Below are 17,203 nucleotides of genomic sequence, written 5' to 3' on the forward strand. Positions count from 1 at the left end.
CATCCTGCAATAAGAGTGACACGATTGGTGAGACTTTTTTTAAGGAAAAATAAACAAAAAGAAGCTATGTGTGCTGAGGTCTCTATTACCTTGACAACATCACCCTGTTGAAGTTTAAACATCCTGGCTCTAAGGCAGATTCCCTTCCCTGGCTGAGTCTCAATTCTATAGATGCATTCATGATTGTTCTCGTAGTTGGCTGGATAATTTGGTGACAACAGTGTGCCTTCCGTCGCTGTTACTGAGGCTCCACATTCAGCTAAGTCACAAATAGAAAGTGCAAGCAATTAAAACATCTTTTGGAATAAATACAGGGGGGAGGGGGTAAGGCACAAATGACAACTCAATTATATAATACCACTTAAAATTGCTGCCGGACGCATATTAGGCCTACAGTATTCCCATGGAGCGACATCAACATCCACAGTAAGTGCCAATTACCTGACACAAGACTCACCTAAAATCTATGACTCGAACTGGAAATTGTGATTTGTTTGTCTGTTGTAAGCACCATTAACCATAATATTTAAATATTTAAAACTCACGGAAGTAAATCGTTTATGCAGCAGATTAGCTGTGGGTAATGATGCAGCAAACAAGACAATTTTGGAATCATATGAACTTTTAAGCAACTATTAAACATAGTTTAAGAGATTCATTATCAGCGTGCATTAGTATAAAGATATGAGTGTGCAGCATCAACCGCTGCTCATGCAATGCTGCCCAATTCATTGTCAGCAAAGGTAAAAATGCTGTATTACTACTGTATTTACTTTGGAGTATGTTAGCAAAGTCCATCAGTTTGAATTTTCTTGCAGTCTCTCTAAGTTGTGGAACTACAAGAAATCGGAACCTGTGCTGGATGAATAACATCTACCTAGCCTGTGGACATTGTATGTTATAATAGGTGTATTCACTTTAGGATTGCTGTTGAGTATGTAAAACACTGAGTGGGCTATTGAAAATTTGTAGTACATGTGTTGTAGACATGGCAAGTGCACACAATGTACTTGTATTTTCAAAAGCACATGGATGTTATCATTCTGCCAGCACTGCACTACAGCTTTTCACAAACTTAAAAGCTCCATCTGGATTTTATTTCTTTTTCACAGTTTGCTGACTATTCCAATTTAAACTATCCAATAACATTTTCATACAATTCTCCTGGTTCCTGGTAAACACACTGGTTACAGCCAAGAATGTGGGTGCTCAGCCAGCTCCCTAGCCTTTGCCAATACTGTTTTGAGCCAGCTATCACGTGGTATGCATGCAGAATGGGGACAAATATCCATTCCAATTTTTCTCTCCCTAGCTGTGGAGAAGAGCCACACATCTGCTTGATGGTTTCTCAGTTCAGAACTGGGTGATCAAAGTCACCACACTGTGGCACTAGCGTGCTACATAATCTTTGTTTATAAGTAGTTACAGCTTTTGTGTGCTGCTGTGCAGTGTCCTTGCAGTTCTACGATGATGAAATACCGTGGTCAGAAGAGAGAGTTGTCCGGAAGATCCTGTACTTGTCGTTGAAGGAATTTAAGAACTCGCAGAAGTGGCAGTATAGTGATATCAATGGAAGCAGTGATGATAAAACGCACAGGAAAGATTTTAATGGTTCTCTCAGCAATGGTTCCTCAAATGGATCGATACTGTCACCTGAGGTGGTCGTTGAAAATGGGAAAGAGGAGAGTGTCACTCATCACAGAAAGGGGATGGAAATGATGCAAGCTCATCGGAAAATGAAAATGAAGATGGGCCAGTAAGAAAGAGGCCAAGACTGCAAGCACAAAGGAAATTTGCCCATTCACAGCCCAACTCCCCCAGCTCAACCACAGTCAAGATGGTGGATCCAGTCTTGCCGCCAACTGCAACACAGATCATTGACGAAGATTTGAACTCTCGGTCAGAGGACAAGAATCCAAATCGCAGTTTCAGCTGTCAAACTCAATTTGGACAGAGCAGGTCTTCCACTGCCTGTCAACTGAGCAACAGAAAGTAATGAATTCTCCAAGAAAGGCAGATCTTTGGACTCCTGGTGGACATTTGAGGGGGCTGACTTTGTTGTGGCTCTCGGCACAGATCATTCCATTGTTAATGGAGCAGAAACGGGGCACATAACAGTACAGCAGTGTGGAAGAGGAAATGAAGACAGGATAAAACATTACATAATGACTCCAAAGTTTATACATATGGCCTCTGCCACTTTGTGTGTTTGAGCCAGATCGCCCCGCGCCCCCTCCAGGACCCCGGAGCCCATTCATGCCGCCTTGTCCCGCCGTTCAAAAGGTGGTTTAATTCACGCCGGCGGGACAGGCAATTTATTGGCGGGACTTCGGCCCATCCGGCCCGGAGAATCCAGCGGGGGGCCCGCCAACCGGCGCGGCTCGATTCCCACCCCTGCCGAATATCCGGTACTGGAGACTTCGGCAACCTTCGGGGGCGGGATTCACGGCCGCCCCCGATGATTCTCCAACCCGGGGGAGGGTCGGAGAATGACGCCCCTGGAGTCACGAGTTCAAATCCCATCATGTCAGCTAGCGGAATTTAAATTCAATTAATTAATGAATCTGGAATGTAAAATTAGCCTCAACAATGGCTACCTTAAAGCTACCAGATTGTTAAAAACTCGTCTGCTTCACTCACACCCCTTAGGAATAGGAAATGTGCCATCCTTGCCCAGGCTACTTGTGTTTCCAGACACCCAACAATGTGGTTGTCTCTTAATTGCCCTCTGAAATGGTCAGCAAGCCACTTAGCTATACCAAATCAGGCAAGAAAAGTCAAAAAAGTAATAAGGTTTGGACCACTCAACATCATTGAAGGTACTGGAAATGACAATGGCACACACTGCCCAGTCAACCTTGCAACATCCCCCACATTAATATCCGCCGACGTGTCCCAAATTTGAAAGAGCTGCCCCACAGACTAGTCAATCAACATCTTACATAGTCACACTCTCCAAATCATATTTTACAGCCAAGAGAAGTAACTGGCAACTTCATCATATTTCCTAGGTATGTTCTGTCCCGCTTGTAAAGAGACCCTCCTGTTTCTTTTCTTTTTTATTATTTTTGGTCTGTGGACCCATTATCGGAACGTTCCTTTTAAGCAGATGACTCAAGCTGAAGCAGCAGGTTTGTCAGGACACTGTATTCCCAGGTTTTATGTTTGGGAGAGGAGACGCCAGGCTCTTCGGCAACAGGTGAAGCTTACGCACCAGTTTTGGCGGAAGTCGGTTTGATTGGCTAACTGGCAACTGGTAGGTTGGCCAGGGACAGTATTCTACTTGACAGCGATTGGTTCCTGCATGATACTTTCTGAGACAACTGGGCGTGAGTGATTGGATTTTGGTAGTGAATGAAACATTTCCTCTCCCTCTTGTTTGCTGAAGTGAAAGAACTGTTTTATCGTTCTAAAACCCAGTGCGTTCCTGGCAGCCTTTGCTATAAACCTAAAATGATTCTGAGTCTGCAGAGAAAGTAGACAACCTTGCCAGAGAAAACCATCTCAAGCCAAGAAGGAAGTACTACCAAAACGAAAACCTGACCTTCAGAAAGCCATTAACTGGAAGTCATCCCAGTGCATCAAAGATCCTTTATTCTTTTATTTTATGAATACTTACTTTCCCTCTCAACCACCGTTTCCCCTCTGTTTTTTGTCTGTGTGGATGGGTTGTTAGGGAGGGGGGGGGGGGGGGGTTGTTGTTGGGACAAGGAGTATTAGGCAGGTACATTTTCTGTCAGTTCAACTATAACACTATACATGATAAATGGTTGCTTGTATTGAAGTTACAAACATGGAGTCTGCAGTTTATTTGGCTCAATTTTTGTATTTTAAATAAAATCCTATTTCATCTGTGTTGCCACTCCCAGTCAAGTAGGGCTGGAATTGCCCGCGCACTTGCACGGTGTCATGATACACCGCCGGGACAGATCCACCAGAGGGGCAGAAAGAAGATAAACATTCCAGCTTGAGTGGCCTTGGGAGTCTTCAACATTAACTATAAACCCCATGAAGTTTCATGGCGTCAGGTCAAACACGGGCAAGGAAACCTCCTGCTGATTATCAGCGACTGTCAACTGATGAATCAGTACTCCTTCATGTGGAATGCCGCTTGGAAGAGGCACTGAAGATAACAAGGACACTGAATGTACTTGGGGTGGGGACTTTAGTTTTCATTATCAAGAGTGGCTCGATAGCACTGCTACTGATTAAGCTGGCCGAGTCCTTAAGGACATATATGCCAGACTGTGCCTGCGGAAGATGGTGAGGTAACCAATGTTATGGGCCAGGGTTTAGAGAACCCCAAAGTGTATCATGGAGTTCACCTGACCCACAACTTTTAATATATTGTGGTATGGGGAGCACACGGCCCACTCTACAGGTGTGGTACAGCAGAAATGGAAAAGTATTTTTTAAAGCAAAACAATGTTTATTCTATGAATTCAAGTTAACCTTTTTAAAACATACAGTGAACATCTTAGCAACCATTAATTCAATTACAACCCCCAAAGAATACAACACTAAGTAATCCTTTAAGCTTTCCTTTTTAACATCCATTAGACTTAAAACACCTTTTACCAGAAGCACATCAGGTTAAAGTCATTACTGTTATTAGTTTGAAATCACCAGGATCGATTTACAGTCTTTAGATTATGAGGCTCTAATACACCTTCTGGCTGTGACTGCAGCTACCCAGCTCTGAAAACAAACCTAAAACATACCCTGCAGCAAACAGCCTAAAATGAAAGTAAAAAGCTGACAGACAGCCCAGCTCCACCCACTCTCTGACATCACTGCAGTAATAAACACCCATTTCTTAAAGGTACTCTCACATGACACCAAAAAGAGGGAAAAACATATTTAACCTTGCCCCCATCAATCTATATATTATTGATACATCTGCCGATTATAGAATTCGTAGGAATGACCACCCTACAGTCCTTGTGGAGATAAAGTCCCATCTGCACACTGGAAAACTATTGTGTACAGTTCAGGTCTCCTTATCAAAGGAATGATATACTGGCTATAGCAGGGAGAGGGGAGGGGGGGACTCAGGTTCACCAGACTAATTCCTGGGGGATGGCAGTATTGTCCTGGCTGTGGGATCTTAAACAAAGGAGCACAGTCTCAGAATAAGAGATAGGCTATTTAGGACAGATGTGGAGAAATTTCTTCATTCAGATCGTGGAGAGGCTTTGGAATGCTCTACCCCAGAGAGCTCTGGAGGCTGTCATTGAATGTGTCCAAGGCAGGGATGGATATATTTCTAATTATTAAAGATATTCTGCAAGAAAATGGAGTTAGGGTAGAAGATTAGCTATGCTCTAGTCAAATGGGGGAGCAGGATTGGGGGACAGGAAGAAGCCATTGACTTAAGGTTCAGAATCTCAAGCAGAAATTCAAGTCTGAGAGGCCTACAGCTTCACTAGTATTTCTTGATTGAATTTTAAGCACAAGATTCAGCCAAGGGCAGAGCTACAGTTTCCTTATGATATTTATGAAGCCCAGTTCAGGAAAAACGTGAACAGCCATCTCCTCACAATATGCTGTACATGTTACAGTCACTGAAATGCCCAATAGGAAAATCTACCCTCTCAACTCCTCACAATATCAGTTGCAGTGATCTTCACTTACATGAACTGTTTAGGTACAACACAAGAGTATTTCACTATCTGTCAAAATAAATGCTCCCAATTTTGTCCAAATCATAAATGAGGTTTGAAATATGTATAATTTAAGAGGCTCCAACTTCTTAAAAGGCCATTGGTAAATGGTAAATGAATTATAGAGGATTCAGAAAAGAGCAACAAGGAAAAATCAAAGCTGGAAAATTCCACCCACAGTGTTTTGTGAACCTCGATTAACGTTGGTGTATTTATTTCTAAAATACTGTCAACATTTTCTTTGACTTAAACGATTTGGATTTCAACAAATGTTTCGAGGAGCCGTCAATGTGGGGTTAAAAAATCCTTGCTATAGCTCAGCAAGTGACTGATATTGTGACTGATATCCTGTAGGTCTACGTTATGCCAGCAGCTTTCCCAGAAATAAGTACAGTACACTCCAGATTAGGATGCATGAAATGAAAGCATGTGACCACCTACCCACACACCTTGGAAGAGGTGCACTCCACACACGCCGTCCTCCTCCATAACAGCTGATCTGAGTAGCACCTTCCAGTCTGTATCCAGGAAAACAGGAAAACGTCAATGAATCCCCAACTTCAAACTGAAACCCAACTCTCCTGCTGAAAGCAGGGACGCCGGGATCGTCACATGGCTCCAACTCATACTCTGTAAAAAGAATGTTTCAAATAATCAGAACAATACATCTAACAATAATCTTAAACATATTTCAGTTATTTGTTGAACTAATTGGGTATGGATAGATACAGTCAAAAATAAATCTTGAACCCAAAGAACGGAAATGGACAATTACAAACAATCAAGATAGTTTCTCCTTATCCTTCCTTCCAAAATTACATTCATGTCAGAAATGATGCCCTTTGTCACCTGACAGTGAAGTAAATTTTAATGTTTCCATTCCACTGAAAACTTTACTTTGCTATAGGTGAAAATAAATAAAGTTCAGTTATCTATCATCTGTGAGTACAATGCAGCTTCCCGTAAAAGCTTCAAATTCACTCACCACCCAACTAGCTTTAGATATTTTGCAAATGATTGCACAGGGTTTTTGTGTACCATCTGATTTTCTTGTTCAATCCAATATTCGTCACTTTATTTCATAGTTAACCTCAATTAATCCAGCCATTTAAGGTAATCATTCAAACATGATGGGCATGATGATATTGAAAGTATTTAACAGTCAAAATTAAAACAATAAACTAGCAGGACAGTGGAAGAATCAACAGTCATCTGATTTGGAGATGAGATTGCCAGGTTGCTTCACACTCGATGCTTTGTTTTGTATTTTTATTTGTAAATAAAATTTGCAGTTGGAGAAAAGTAGGAGGGCCTACCTGAAAATGTGATGTTGAACCCCTCGTAAGAAACTGAAAAATCAGAGATGAAGCGTAACTGTGCAGTGTAATTTCCAAACAAGCCAGCATTGATAGTTGGAGGCAAGGCAGAGCCTGTGAGCCTTGCTACAGGTTCTGTGAAGCTCCCGTCTTCTGTGATAATTAAATAGTCATGAGAGCTCTCAAGGTGGAATGTGTGAAACACCAATTGTACACCTAAAAACAAAGAAAAGAAAGATCTAAATGGAGATTTTACTGACATTGTATGACTACTGTCCAAGAGCAATCAGGCATCAAGCTCCCTATTCTTTTTTTAAATTCCAATTAAGGGGCAATTTTGCGTGGCCAATCCACCTACCCTGCACATATTTCGGTTGTGGGGGTGAGACCCATGTAGACACAGGGAGAATGTGCAAACTCCACACGCACAGTGACCCGGGGCCGGTATCGAATATGGGTCCTCAGCGGCGTGAGGCAGCAGTGCTAACCACTGCACCACCATGCCGCCCCAGCTCCTACCTATTCTAATCCCATTTTCCAGAACTTGGTCTGTAGTGTAAATGTTATGATGTTTCAAGTGCTTATCTAAATGCCTCTGAAATAATGCAAGCATGCCCAGCTCTGCCTGCCTTTCAGCCCGTGAGTTTCAGATTCCCACCAACCTCTGGGTGAAAAAGATTTTCCTCAAATCCCCTCTAAATCTCCTGCCCCTTACCTTATTTGACGCCTCTCCTAAAGGAAAAAAGGTTTCTTATTATCTAGCCTATGTCTCTCAAGTACTGGAAGTGGTCAGGAAGTTGAAAACAATTTGCAATTTGCAAGGAAAATTGACTTTTTTAAAGTAACATTTTAAATTACCAGTAGGTTTATTGATGCAAAACAATGTTAATTTTGAAGATGTGGCATTTCTGTAAAGGACAGAATTTATTGCCCATCCTTTGTTACCCTGAGAAGGTCAGCCTTCTTCTTGAACCATGAGGTAACACATTTATCCATATGAGTGACTTGCTGAGACATTTCAGAGGTAAGCTTCAACCACTATGTGAGACTGGAATCGCATATAAAGCTAGACTGAGGAAGGGCAGTTGACCTTCTTCAAGGAGCCATCCGAATAATGGATCAAACTTTTGAAGCAGTTTTAAGTTACAGTTTTTAAACAATCTTATTAGCGACGTATTCTCAGCAGAGGCAGATACAACAGTGAAGAAAAGCAGCAGGACTTACCTTTCCCATGCGATACTTCAATTATCCAAGTGCAATTTAAAGAATTAGGGTAAAAATCAGGAAACCCAGGGGATAGAATAGTTCCACTTGTGCCATGAACGTAGCCACCACAGAAAGCTAAAGAAAAATGAACATTTTTTGTACCGTGCTCAAAGAAACAACACCTCTCATGCTCAAAAGCTAAGCACTTGGCAGAAAATGAGTGAGTTTAGTATGAAAAATGCAAAAGATCTGTTTCTTCATATATAGAAGTGTGAAGAAATACATATACTACTCCACAATGTCATAAAAATGTATGAATCGGAGAAAAATGCAGTTCAAAATATGTTCCCAATAATTTGAAATCTGGTGCAAGGACACATTCATTTTGCAGTGAACTTTTCTTTGTCACAACTGCATTTCACTGTATCATAGATATTATTGACCGACAGTTTGAAAAAATGAGGAAGGCAGCGCATTGTTGTCTTATTAAACAGCTCACCTTGGAAGTTATTGTGATCTAACTAATAATTCAAAGCGGATTTCAATATTAACTAATCTGTATTGTAACTCCTGTCCAATTTGAAATTGGCATTAGCAAAGACAGCACAATGCCAAGTCTTTTCCCGAGATCTGAACTTGAATGAATGGTTTAAGAGGCGCAGTAAATATGCAGGTAGTTTAAGTGGTTTAGACGTCGAGAAATTGGTTCTTCTGCTCTATTAAAATCCAATGGAAATTGAAGATTACTGTTCAGATTTTTTCAATGTAAGCAGTCAGTTCACTGCAGTAATTGTATTGAATTCCATTGTTGTTAGTTATTGCAGTATTAGCTTTTGTTTTACTATTAAATTTCACTGCATTGCTTTATTTAATACTTCACCCCGAAGGAACTATATCCGTGAATACCTATGATGTTTAAACAACTTCAGAGATCAGAACCTATTTCAAGTTAAAATTTCTACCTTTTTCAAATATCTGAGAAAGATCGATTTAACATTATGGGGCAAATTTAGCTGATTAGTGCTCCCATCAGGGAACATTGTGCGAAGGGAACATGAACCGAAGAGATTGGAGTAACACTGTAAAATCAATCCCCGATCTGTGCTCCCTTTGAGCATGCTTTCCCTCTCGGGCCAATTCAATCACAGAAATGTATTCTTCTTAGAAATAGTCATGTCACATTTTGTAATGGCGCTGACTGAAGAACATTTAAGGATCAGGTGGTAGCACGGGCTAAGGTAAAAAGTTATTGGAATTAAGATCTCCCGGCCCCCATACAGCGTGTCTCCGCCACCCAGCCTCCCAGCCCGACCCCCAGAATGCGAGAGGCCATTTAAATTATCGTTTACTTTGGCGGGGCTGTAATATCCCACCCACCAGGAGGAGCTATAAAATCCTGGTCATGGTTAAGAACCAGATGTAGAAATATTTATTCTATGAAAAAATTATGGCATAAAATTTCCTCTTCAGCGCATGGGCAATGATATTTCCATGGGTCCAGCAAATAAGCAGGCATGAGGTGTGGAAAGGCAACGTGCATTCCTCAAAACAGGATTCTTGCTTATGTACACCACACAGGTCCAAGGAAAATGACCAACCCCAAAGTATTACTCATCCCTATAACACCAGGGTGGCACAGTGGCACGGTGGTTAGCACTGCTGTCTCACGAAGCTGAGGACCAGGGTTCGATCCCAGCCCTGGGTCACTGTCCATGTGGAGTTTGCACATTCTCCCTGTGTCTGCGTGGGTCTCACCTGCACAACCGAAAACGATGTGCAGGGTAGGTGAATTGGCCACGCTAAACTGCCCCTTTATTGGAAAAAAAAGTACTCTAAAGTTGACACCTAGTGCCAGAAGAAATTGATAAACTTGGGGAATGAGCATGAAACTGGTAAAACCATTTCAATCAAGATGCGTGGCATGGTACATTTTTGTCCGTAAAATGAGGAGATTGTATGCTGCTTAGAAAATAACAGTCTGAATGGGATAGAGAAGCAATGAGATCAAGGAATACAGACACCAAAAACATTTGAAGTTCAGCACATTTTATCAAGGTCATAAAAAGAACACAATGTACTGTGGAACCATTTTAGAAGCATATAATTGACAAGCAAGGAAATTATGAGAAGCCTATTTAACTATGGCTAGACCACAGCTTGCAAGTCTGTGCATAAGCCTGGGGCTGGATTCTCCGTTGGCCCACACCGAAATCAGGAAAGGCGATTGGGCGGAGAATATATTCTGACACCAAAATCGCAGCTCGTGCTGATTTGACGCCAAATCACATTTCTCCATCACCTCGACAGCAGCGTAAATGCAGACCGGAATGCACGTACAGTAAACACCGTTTGCATGTCATTAGTGGGCCCAACCCGGTATTCTCCGGGGCATCCGCCTCTGATGGGCCAAGTTTCCAACGGAGCGGTTCACTTGTGTTTTTAAAACTTATGAAACCGGCATCGTAGCTGCTGAGGGAGAGAGAGGGAGTACGGAAAGTGTCCAACATCGGCATAGTTTGATGACAGTTGTGCTGTTGGCTGGAGGCATCTGCTAGGGCCGGCGGGAGTAGCGGGGGGTGGCCAGGAGGTTGGCTGTTGGGTCAGGATGGACGGGCATGGAGCCATTGCCGCAGCCGGCAAGGCAGCCATGCAGCTGCACAAGCCGCTAATAGTCCACTGTGAACACCGGTCGAATAGGTATTCCCCCCCAGGCTACTCCCCTGGGTGCCCTCTGGCCCCAGCCGACCCATCAGCTGTATGGGCATGTCCCAGCACAACCAATGCCATCTTGTTGGCTGGGATGAGTGTGTGTGGGGATTGTAATGTGTATATGCGGCTGCAGTTTGGAAAATTGATTTTGAGACGCTACCAAACAAGATTTTGAATACTGCCAATTCTGGTTAAAAAAACAACTGCCTCCCCAAATCTTTCAATAAAGGAACTTTGCTAACCTTACCTGACCTGCCTGTGACCCCAATCCCATACTGTATGATATACTCATAACACCACTTTAGCAGTGTGGCCCACATTCCACAATGTGAAGAAATACAAGAGAGAAAACCCAAATTGATTTTCCCCACTCCCAGGTTGATGCTGTGGTCTCAGCAGACATTAGCTAACTCAGTACAGAGCAGCATTTATCTGACCAGTTATTAACTTCCTTAATGTGCTGAAATGACACTGGACCTCCTCAATGAAGTGAGCAAAATGTAATTCTAAGCCAATGTTGTTAAGCTCCAATCATCTGCTTTTGGCACTTTCCCATGTGAATTTGAATATTGGAGACCCTCAACAGCTTTTTGGCACTGTCAGATAGACCGGGAAAGTTGGGAGTTTGGCACACACACCCTCCCCCGCCCCCAGGAGGAACCGAGTTAGTAGATTCAGCATGGGATATCATGGGCAGAACCCTGGGGGAAAAGCGAGGTTGGAGGGAAGGGTATTGAAGGTGCACCATGTCCACCACAGATGTTCAAACCATTTGTAAAATCAAACGTAAACAATACTTCAAGCCACAACAGCTGCTCTGACTTCACAGAAAGCAGGAAGAGCAGATGGTTGCATCAAGAATACAATCCATTTTGTATTACATAACCATTTAGTCCTAAAAAAATTGCCTTTTTTGAATGCAATGAGTTATGCAAATACATTCAGCTTCTCTCATAAATATTTCAGATTTTTGTTTGGCTGCAGTGATTGGGTTTTTAGGATCTTGATTAACTGACATGGTCATCATAGTTCAAAGATGAACCTTCAACACTCAGGCACCAACTAATGAATACATGCTGAGAAATGTTGTTCTCCTCCGAGTGGATTAGGCTGGGCAGAACCCATAGAGTGTCTTTTCTTCCATTCTGTGACTCATCCAAAATTCTGTGTTCTGTACCCTAACTTGCAACAAATCTTGTTCTGTTGCTCCTGTGCTCACTGATTTATTTTGGCTTCCAGTCCGACCAGTCCTCAGTTTTCAAACTGTCATCCTTGTTTTCAAATCCCTTTGTGGAATTGTCATTCACCATCTCTGAACTCTCCTCCAGTTCCAGAACCTTTCAAGATCACTGCAAATTCTGGAGATTTGAACGTCCCCAATTTTAATTGCTCCATAAATGGCCACCGTGTTTTACAGTTGCCCAAGTGCTAAACTCCAGAATTCCCTCTCTTCATCTCTCTGCCTCTGTACCTCCCTCTCCTCCTCTAAGGCAGTCCTCAAAACCTTTCCCTCTAACCAAGCTGTCAGGTCCAACCCCAACTTTGTCATCAAACCTGCTGACAAAGGGGGTGCTGTTGTCTTCTGGCATGCTGACCTCTACCTCGCAGAGGCTGCGCGCCAACTCTCAGATACTTCCTCCTACCTCCCCCGAGACCATGACCAGACCACTGAACATCAAGCCATTATCTCGAACGCCGTTAGTGACCTCATTTCCTCTGGATGCCTTCTCCCTAAGGCTTCCAACCTCAGTCCCCCAACTCTGGACAGCTCGCTTTTACCTACTTCCCAAAATCCACAAAAAGGACTGTCCCGGCAGGCCCACTGTGTCAGCATGCTCCTGCCCCACCAAACTTATCTCCTCTTACCTTGACTCCACCCTCTCTCCTCTGGTCCATTCCCTCCCCACCTACATCCGGGATTCCTCTGACGCCCTGCACCATATTGTCAGCTTCCAGTCCGCGGGCCCTAACCGCATTCTATTCACCATGGATGTGCAATCCCTCTACACCTCCATCCCACACCACGATGGCCTGAGAGCTCTTCGATTCTTTCTTGAACAGACGCCTGGATAATTCCCATCACCACCACTCTCTTCAGCCAGGCGGAGCTCGTTCTCTCTCTCAACAACTTCTCCTTTAACTCATCCCATTTTCTCCAAATCAAAGGTGTAACAATGGGTACCCGCATGGGTCCTAGCTATGCTTGCTTTTTTATGGGGTATGCAGAACATTCCTTGTTCCAGGCCTACCCTGGTCCCCTCCCATAACTCCTTTACCGGTATATAGATGACTATTTTAATGTCGCTTCATGCTCTCAACCAGACCTAGAAAAATTCATCAACTTCACTTCCAGTTTTCACTCCTCCATCACTTTCATCTGGTCCATCTCAGACACTTCTCTTCCCTTCCTTTTACCTTTCTCTCTCCATTTCTGACTAAGTGCTAATATCCATTACAAGCCTAATGACTCCCACAGCTATCTGCACTTCAGCACTTCACATCCTACACCCTGTAAGGATTCCATCTCTTTCTCTCAGTTCCTTCGCCTCCGTCTTATTTGTCCCGATGACACCACTTTCGAAAGTGGTGCTTCGGAAATGTGTTCCTTTTGCCTCAACCGTGATTTCCCACCTTCAGTTGTTGACAGGGCCCTCAACAGTGTGCGGTCCATCTGCCGTGCCACTACCCTCCCCCATCCCCTCCCTCCTAGACACATCTTCCCTTCACTCCCTCTCTCAGAATTCCACAGAGACCGTTCATTCCGAGACAATCTAGTCCACTCCTCCACTATATCCAATACGTCTCCCATCACCCATGGCATCCTCCCATGCAATCGCAGAAGGTGTAACACCTGCCCCTCTTCCTCTTTACCTCTTCCATGCTTAACATCCTAGGCCCAAAACACTCAATCCAGGTTAAGCAGCGTTTCACTTGCACCTCTGTCAATTTGGTCTGTTGCATTTGCAGCTCCCAATGTGGTCTTCTCTATATCAGAGAGACCAAACGCAGACTGGGTGATCACTTTGCTGAGCGCCTTCGGTGTGTGCGCATTCAGGACCCTGACCTTCCCGTTGCTTGCTATTTTAACACAAGACCCTGCTTCCATCCCACTGGTCTGTCCTTGGCCTGCTGCAATGTCCCAGTGAAGCTCAACGCAAGTTGGAGGAACAACATCTCATCTTCCGGTGAGGCACACTACAGCCTTGCGGTCTCAACATCGAATTCAACAACTTCAGATGATTAGCTCTACCCCACCTCGACCTCTTTGTTTTCATCCCACTTCATTTTAACTGTCTTTACTATCTCTTTCCTTCTAGTCTGTCTTTATATATATTTCCCCCTCCATCTTATCCACCCCTTTCCTTACCTTTTCTCCCCTTTGCTTCCCCTTCCCCTTCCCCCACATGTACATCTGTCACAGTTTACCCGCTGATGCTAATTTCTCTGCTGTTTGGCCTTTCACACCTTTTGTTCTCTCTGGGACCTGCCATTAGCACTCTTTTCCCTGGGTTTCTGTGACTGTTCGCACTCTGTTCCCTTGGTTGGTGTGGCTATGACTCATCTTTCATTCTCTCACCCCACAGTATAAATATTTCCCACTTTCTTTTAGCTTTGACAAAGGGTCATCTGGACTCAAAACGTCAGCTCTTTTCTCTCCCGACAGATGCTCCCAGACCTGCGCAGATTTTCCAGCATTTTCTCTTTGGTGTCTTAATACCTCCTTTTGTGTCTCAATGTCAAAGTTTGTTTCACAATCCGCCTGGAATGTTTTACTGCATTACAGAGGCTACATAAATGCACTTTATTATTTTTGGTTTCAGGAAGCACTGAGAACTGCCTGCTATGAATTAAAGTTGTCATATTAATTAAAATTGAAATGCGAAGGAGGGCAAATGGTCCTGCATGCTACTGCACCACTTCAAAAATAAGTTCCTTCCTGCTGAAAGAGTTTAATTTTTATTTAATTTTTAATCACCAAATCAGTCATTATGAGGGTGCCAGTGGCAACCTATAGTTAGACACTGGTGTGCTGAATAAAACATGATCGGAATTCTTGGTAACTGTTCAGTGGGCCGATTGGAAATAAGAGATTACGGGTAAAAGTTGATAACTGGAATATGCTCAGCTGTAAATTAACCCATCCCGCAAATAACCACACTGTTCCCTGCCATTTCCTACCCAGGTCACAGATGAAGTATCACTTCTACCAATGGGTAGAAATGCCACCTGAAATCATAAACTGCCTGCAGTAGAAGTGGAACAAAGAATTTATTTTTTAAATCCAAAAAAGTTGGTCATGGTTCAGCGTAATAACAGTTACCAATGTCTAATTACCTCTGAATGAGTAGAATACCACATTTAATGGCCTCACATTATACAGTCAATTTCATTCCTAACTGATAATTAATATTGCATTAAAAGAAACAGTGAACAGACTTAGCTCTGAGCTCCTTTTAACTCTGTGGAAACCTTAGCTCTAAATCCTCAGACCTTGAAAATTATATTGGTTCACCAAAGTAAATTCAATTTAAAGCATTAATTTTGAAAACAAGACATAGATGTTCATCTTCCTTCTCAAATCTTTAGATAACCCATTCATAAATCTGCCCTCTCTGATTTTCATTTCTTTCCATTTCTACTTTTCGTTCTACCCATACTTTCTTCTCAAATGTCAAAATTAATTGATTCAATAGGAAAAAACATTTGATGAATAACTGCATTAAATGAGGGAGAGGGTCTTGAATTATGAAGTGACTTGTTCTCAAGTTACTAAATTTCTAATCGCCCAAATTCCCCATTTATCTTGCGAGGCAGGTACTTTTGAAATAGAAGTACTTTTGTAGCTATGTGCAAGAGATAGATGCCTACCTTCACAGCTTGGTAAAGCATGGTTCCATTGACGGTTATCTTCACATATCAGAGGTGCATCGTCACTTAACGTATACCCTGGGCAACAACTGAAGGTCACAGTTGACCCAATAGAAAAGTTGTTTCCATGTCGCCGCCCATTTACGGGAATTCCTGGATCTAAGCAAGAATCTAGTTCCAAGGTAATACCTACAAAACACATAATTAGAACGATTAAAAATGATTTAAGAAATCAAATATTAATGTATTAGTATTTATTACTATACTTTATTATGATTTGAAAATAATTTGTTTTCATTAATAATAATCTTTATTATTGTCACAAGTAGGCTTGCATTAACACTGCAATGAAGTTACTGTAAAAATCCCCAAGTCGCTGTGAAGTAACAGTGCTAACCACTGTGCTATCATGCCACCCATAGGTAGGAAGATACATTTTATATGCCAATTTTATTACATTTGTTCTGACATTGCATGCTGTACACCATGCAGTGTTATGTGGGACTGAAAGCACCTGAATAATATTTAGTCAACTTAAGATAATTAATCACAATGGGATAATTGTCACACAATCTTGGTGCAAAGTTTTTAGCCTATTATGGCGACAACACGGACAGGTTCAAAAATGTATTCAATGCCAGGGAGTTGGTTTGCCACAACCCAGCTGGGTTTTGCCATGGCTACCCACCAGCAAGTGGCAGGTAGATAACTCAGTGCGATAGTTAGTTAATGGCCTATTATCGTCTAATGGCAAAGGCCACCCACGTGTTTGGGAGCTAGGCCAGCTGCCTGGAGGCTGCAGTCGAGGACAGAGAAAAACACTCCAGGCAAGCTTTGAGGCCTCCTTTGCTCATCAGGCTACAGCTGCAGACTTCCCCTTCACCATAGTGGTGCAGCTGCAGTTTTAATTTTACTTAAAAGTTTACAAAGTTGGATATTGGGCCCCCTAAAATGATGAACCTTTTCTCTCTTTCTTATCTGAATTGCAGGCTTCATCTATCCCAGAGGCTGGAGGGCCTCTTTTTTGGCCCTCTGGCTTTGGGAGTTCACCTGCTGTCCTTTGGATAGCAAGGCTGCCCTCTGGTTACTAATTGGCCAATTCAGGCAAATTTACCACATAGTAACCTCCATTTCACTCCAACATCAGGGGCGAAATTCTCCGTTATCGGCGGAAACTCCGCCGATCGGCGCAAAAAACGGCGCAAATCCCACTTGCGTCACGTCATAAAAATGGGCCGATAGTCTGCGGCCCGAAATGGGCTAGCAGCGACGTAACGGGATCCGCGCTTGCGCAGTGGTTCACGCCGTGCAGCGTCATACGCGCTGCACGGCGTGACGGCTCATAAGGCCGCGCAGCTCCCCCCCCACCCGACCGGAACAGCCGACCGCAACACCCGACTTGATGGCTGGCCGTCGCTCAGCCCCGAGGTTCGAGTCACG

At 43.1% G+C, this 17,203-nt stretch overlaps 1 protein-coding gene across 1 annotated transcript in view; it reads right to left on the bottom strand.

The window, feature by feature from the left end:
- LOC140410474 (CUB and sushi domain-containing protein 1-like) overlaps positions 1–17,203 on the bottom strand; it is a 3,392,839-nt gene that overhangs the window by 711,234 nt on the left and 2,664,402 nt on the right. The window contains exons 18-22 of the mRNA XM_072498599.1: positions 15,764–15,952; positions 8,204–8,320; positions 6,980–7,195; positions 6,105–6,293; positions 90–259 (exon numbers count right to left, since the gene is read on the bottom strand). Coding sequence (XP_072354700.1) covers positions 90–259; positions 6,105–6,293; positions 6,980–7,195; positions 8,204–8,320; positions 15,764–15,952 — 881 coding nt within the window. The remainder of the gene's footprint in view (positions 1–89; positions 260–6,104; positions 6,294–6,979; positions 7,196–8,203; positions 8,321–15,763; positions 15,953–17,203) is intronic.

Source organism: Scyliorhinus torazame, chromosome 4 (genome assembly GCF_047496885.1).
Source record: "Scyliorhinus torazame isolate Kashiwa2021f chromosome 4, sScyTor2.1, whole genome shotgun sequence".
NCBI lineage: Eukaryota > Metazoa > Chordata > Chondrichthyes > Carcharhiniformes > Scyliorhinidae > Scyliorhinus > Scyliorhinus torazame.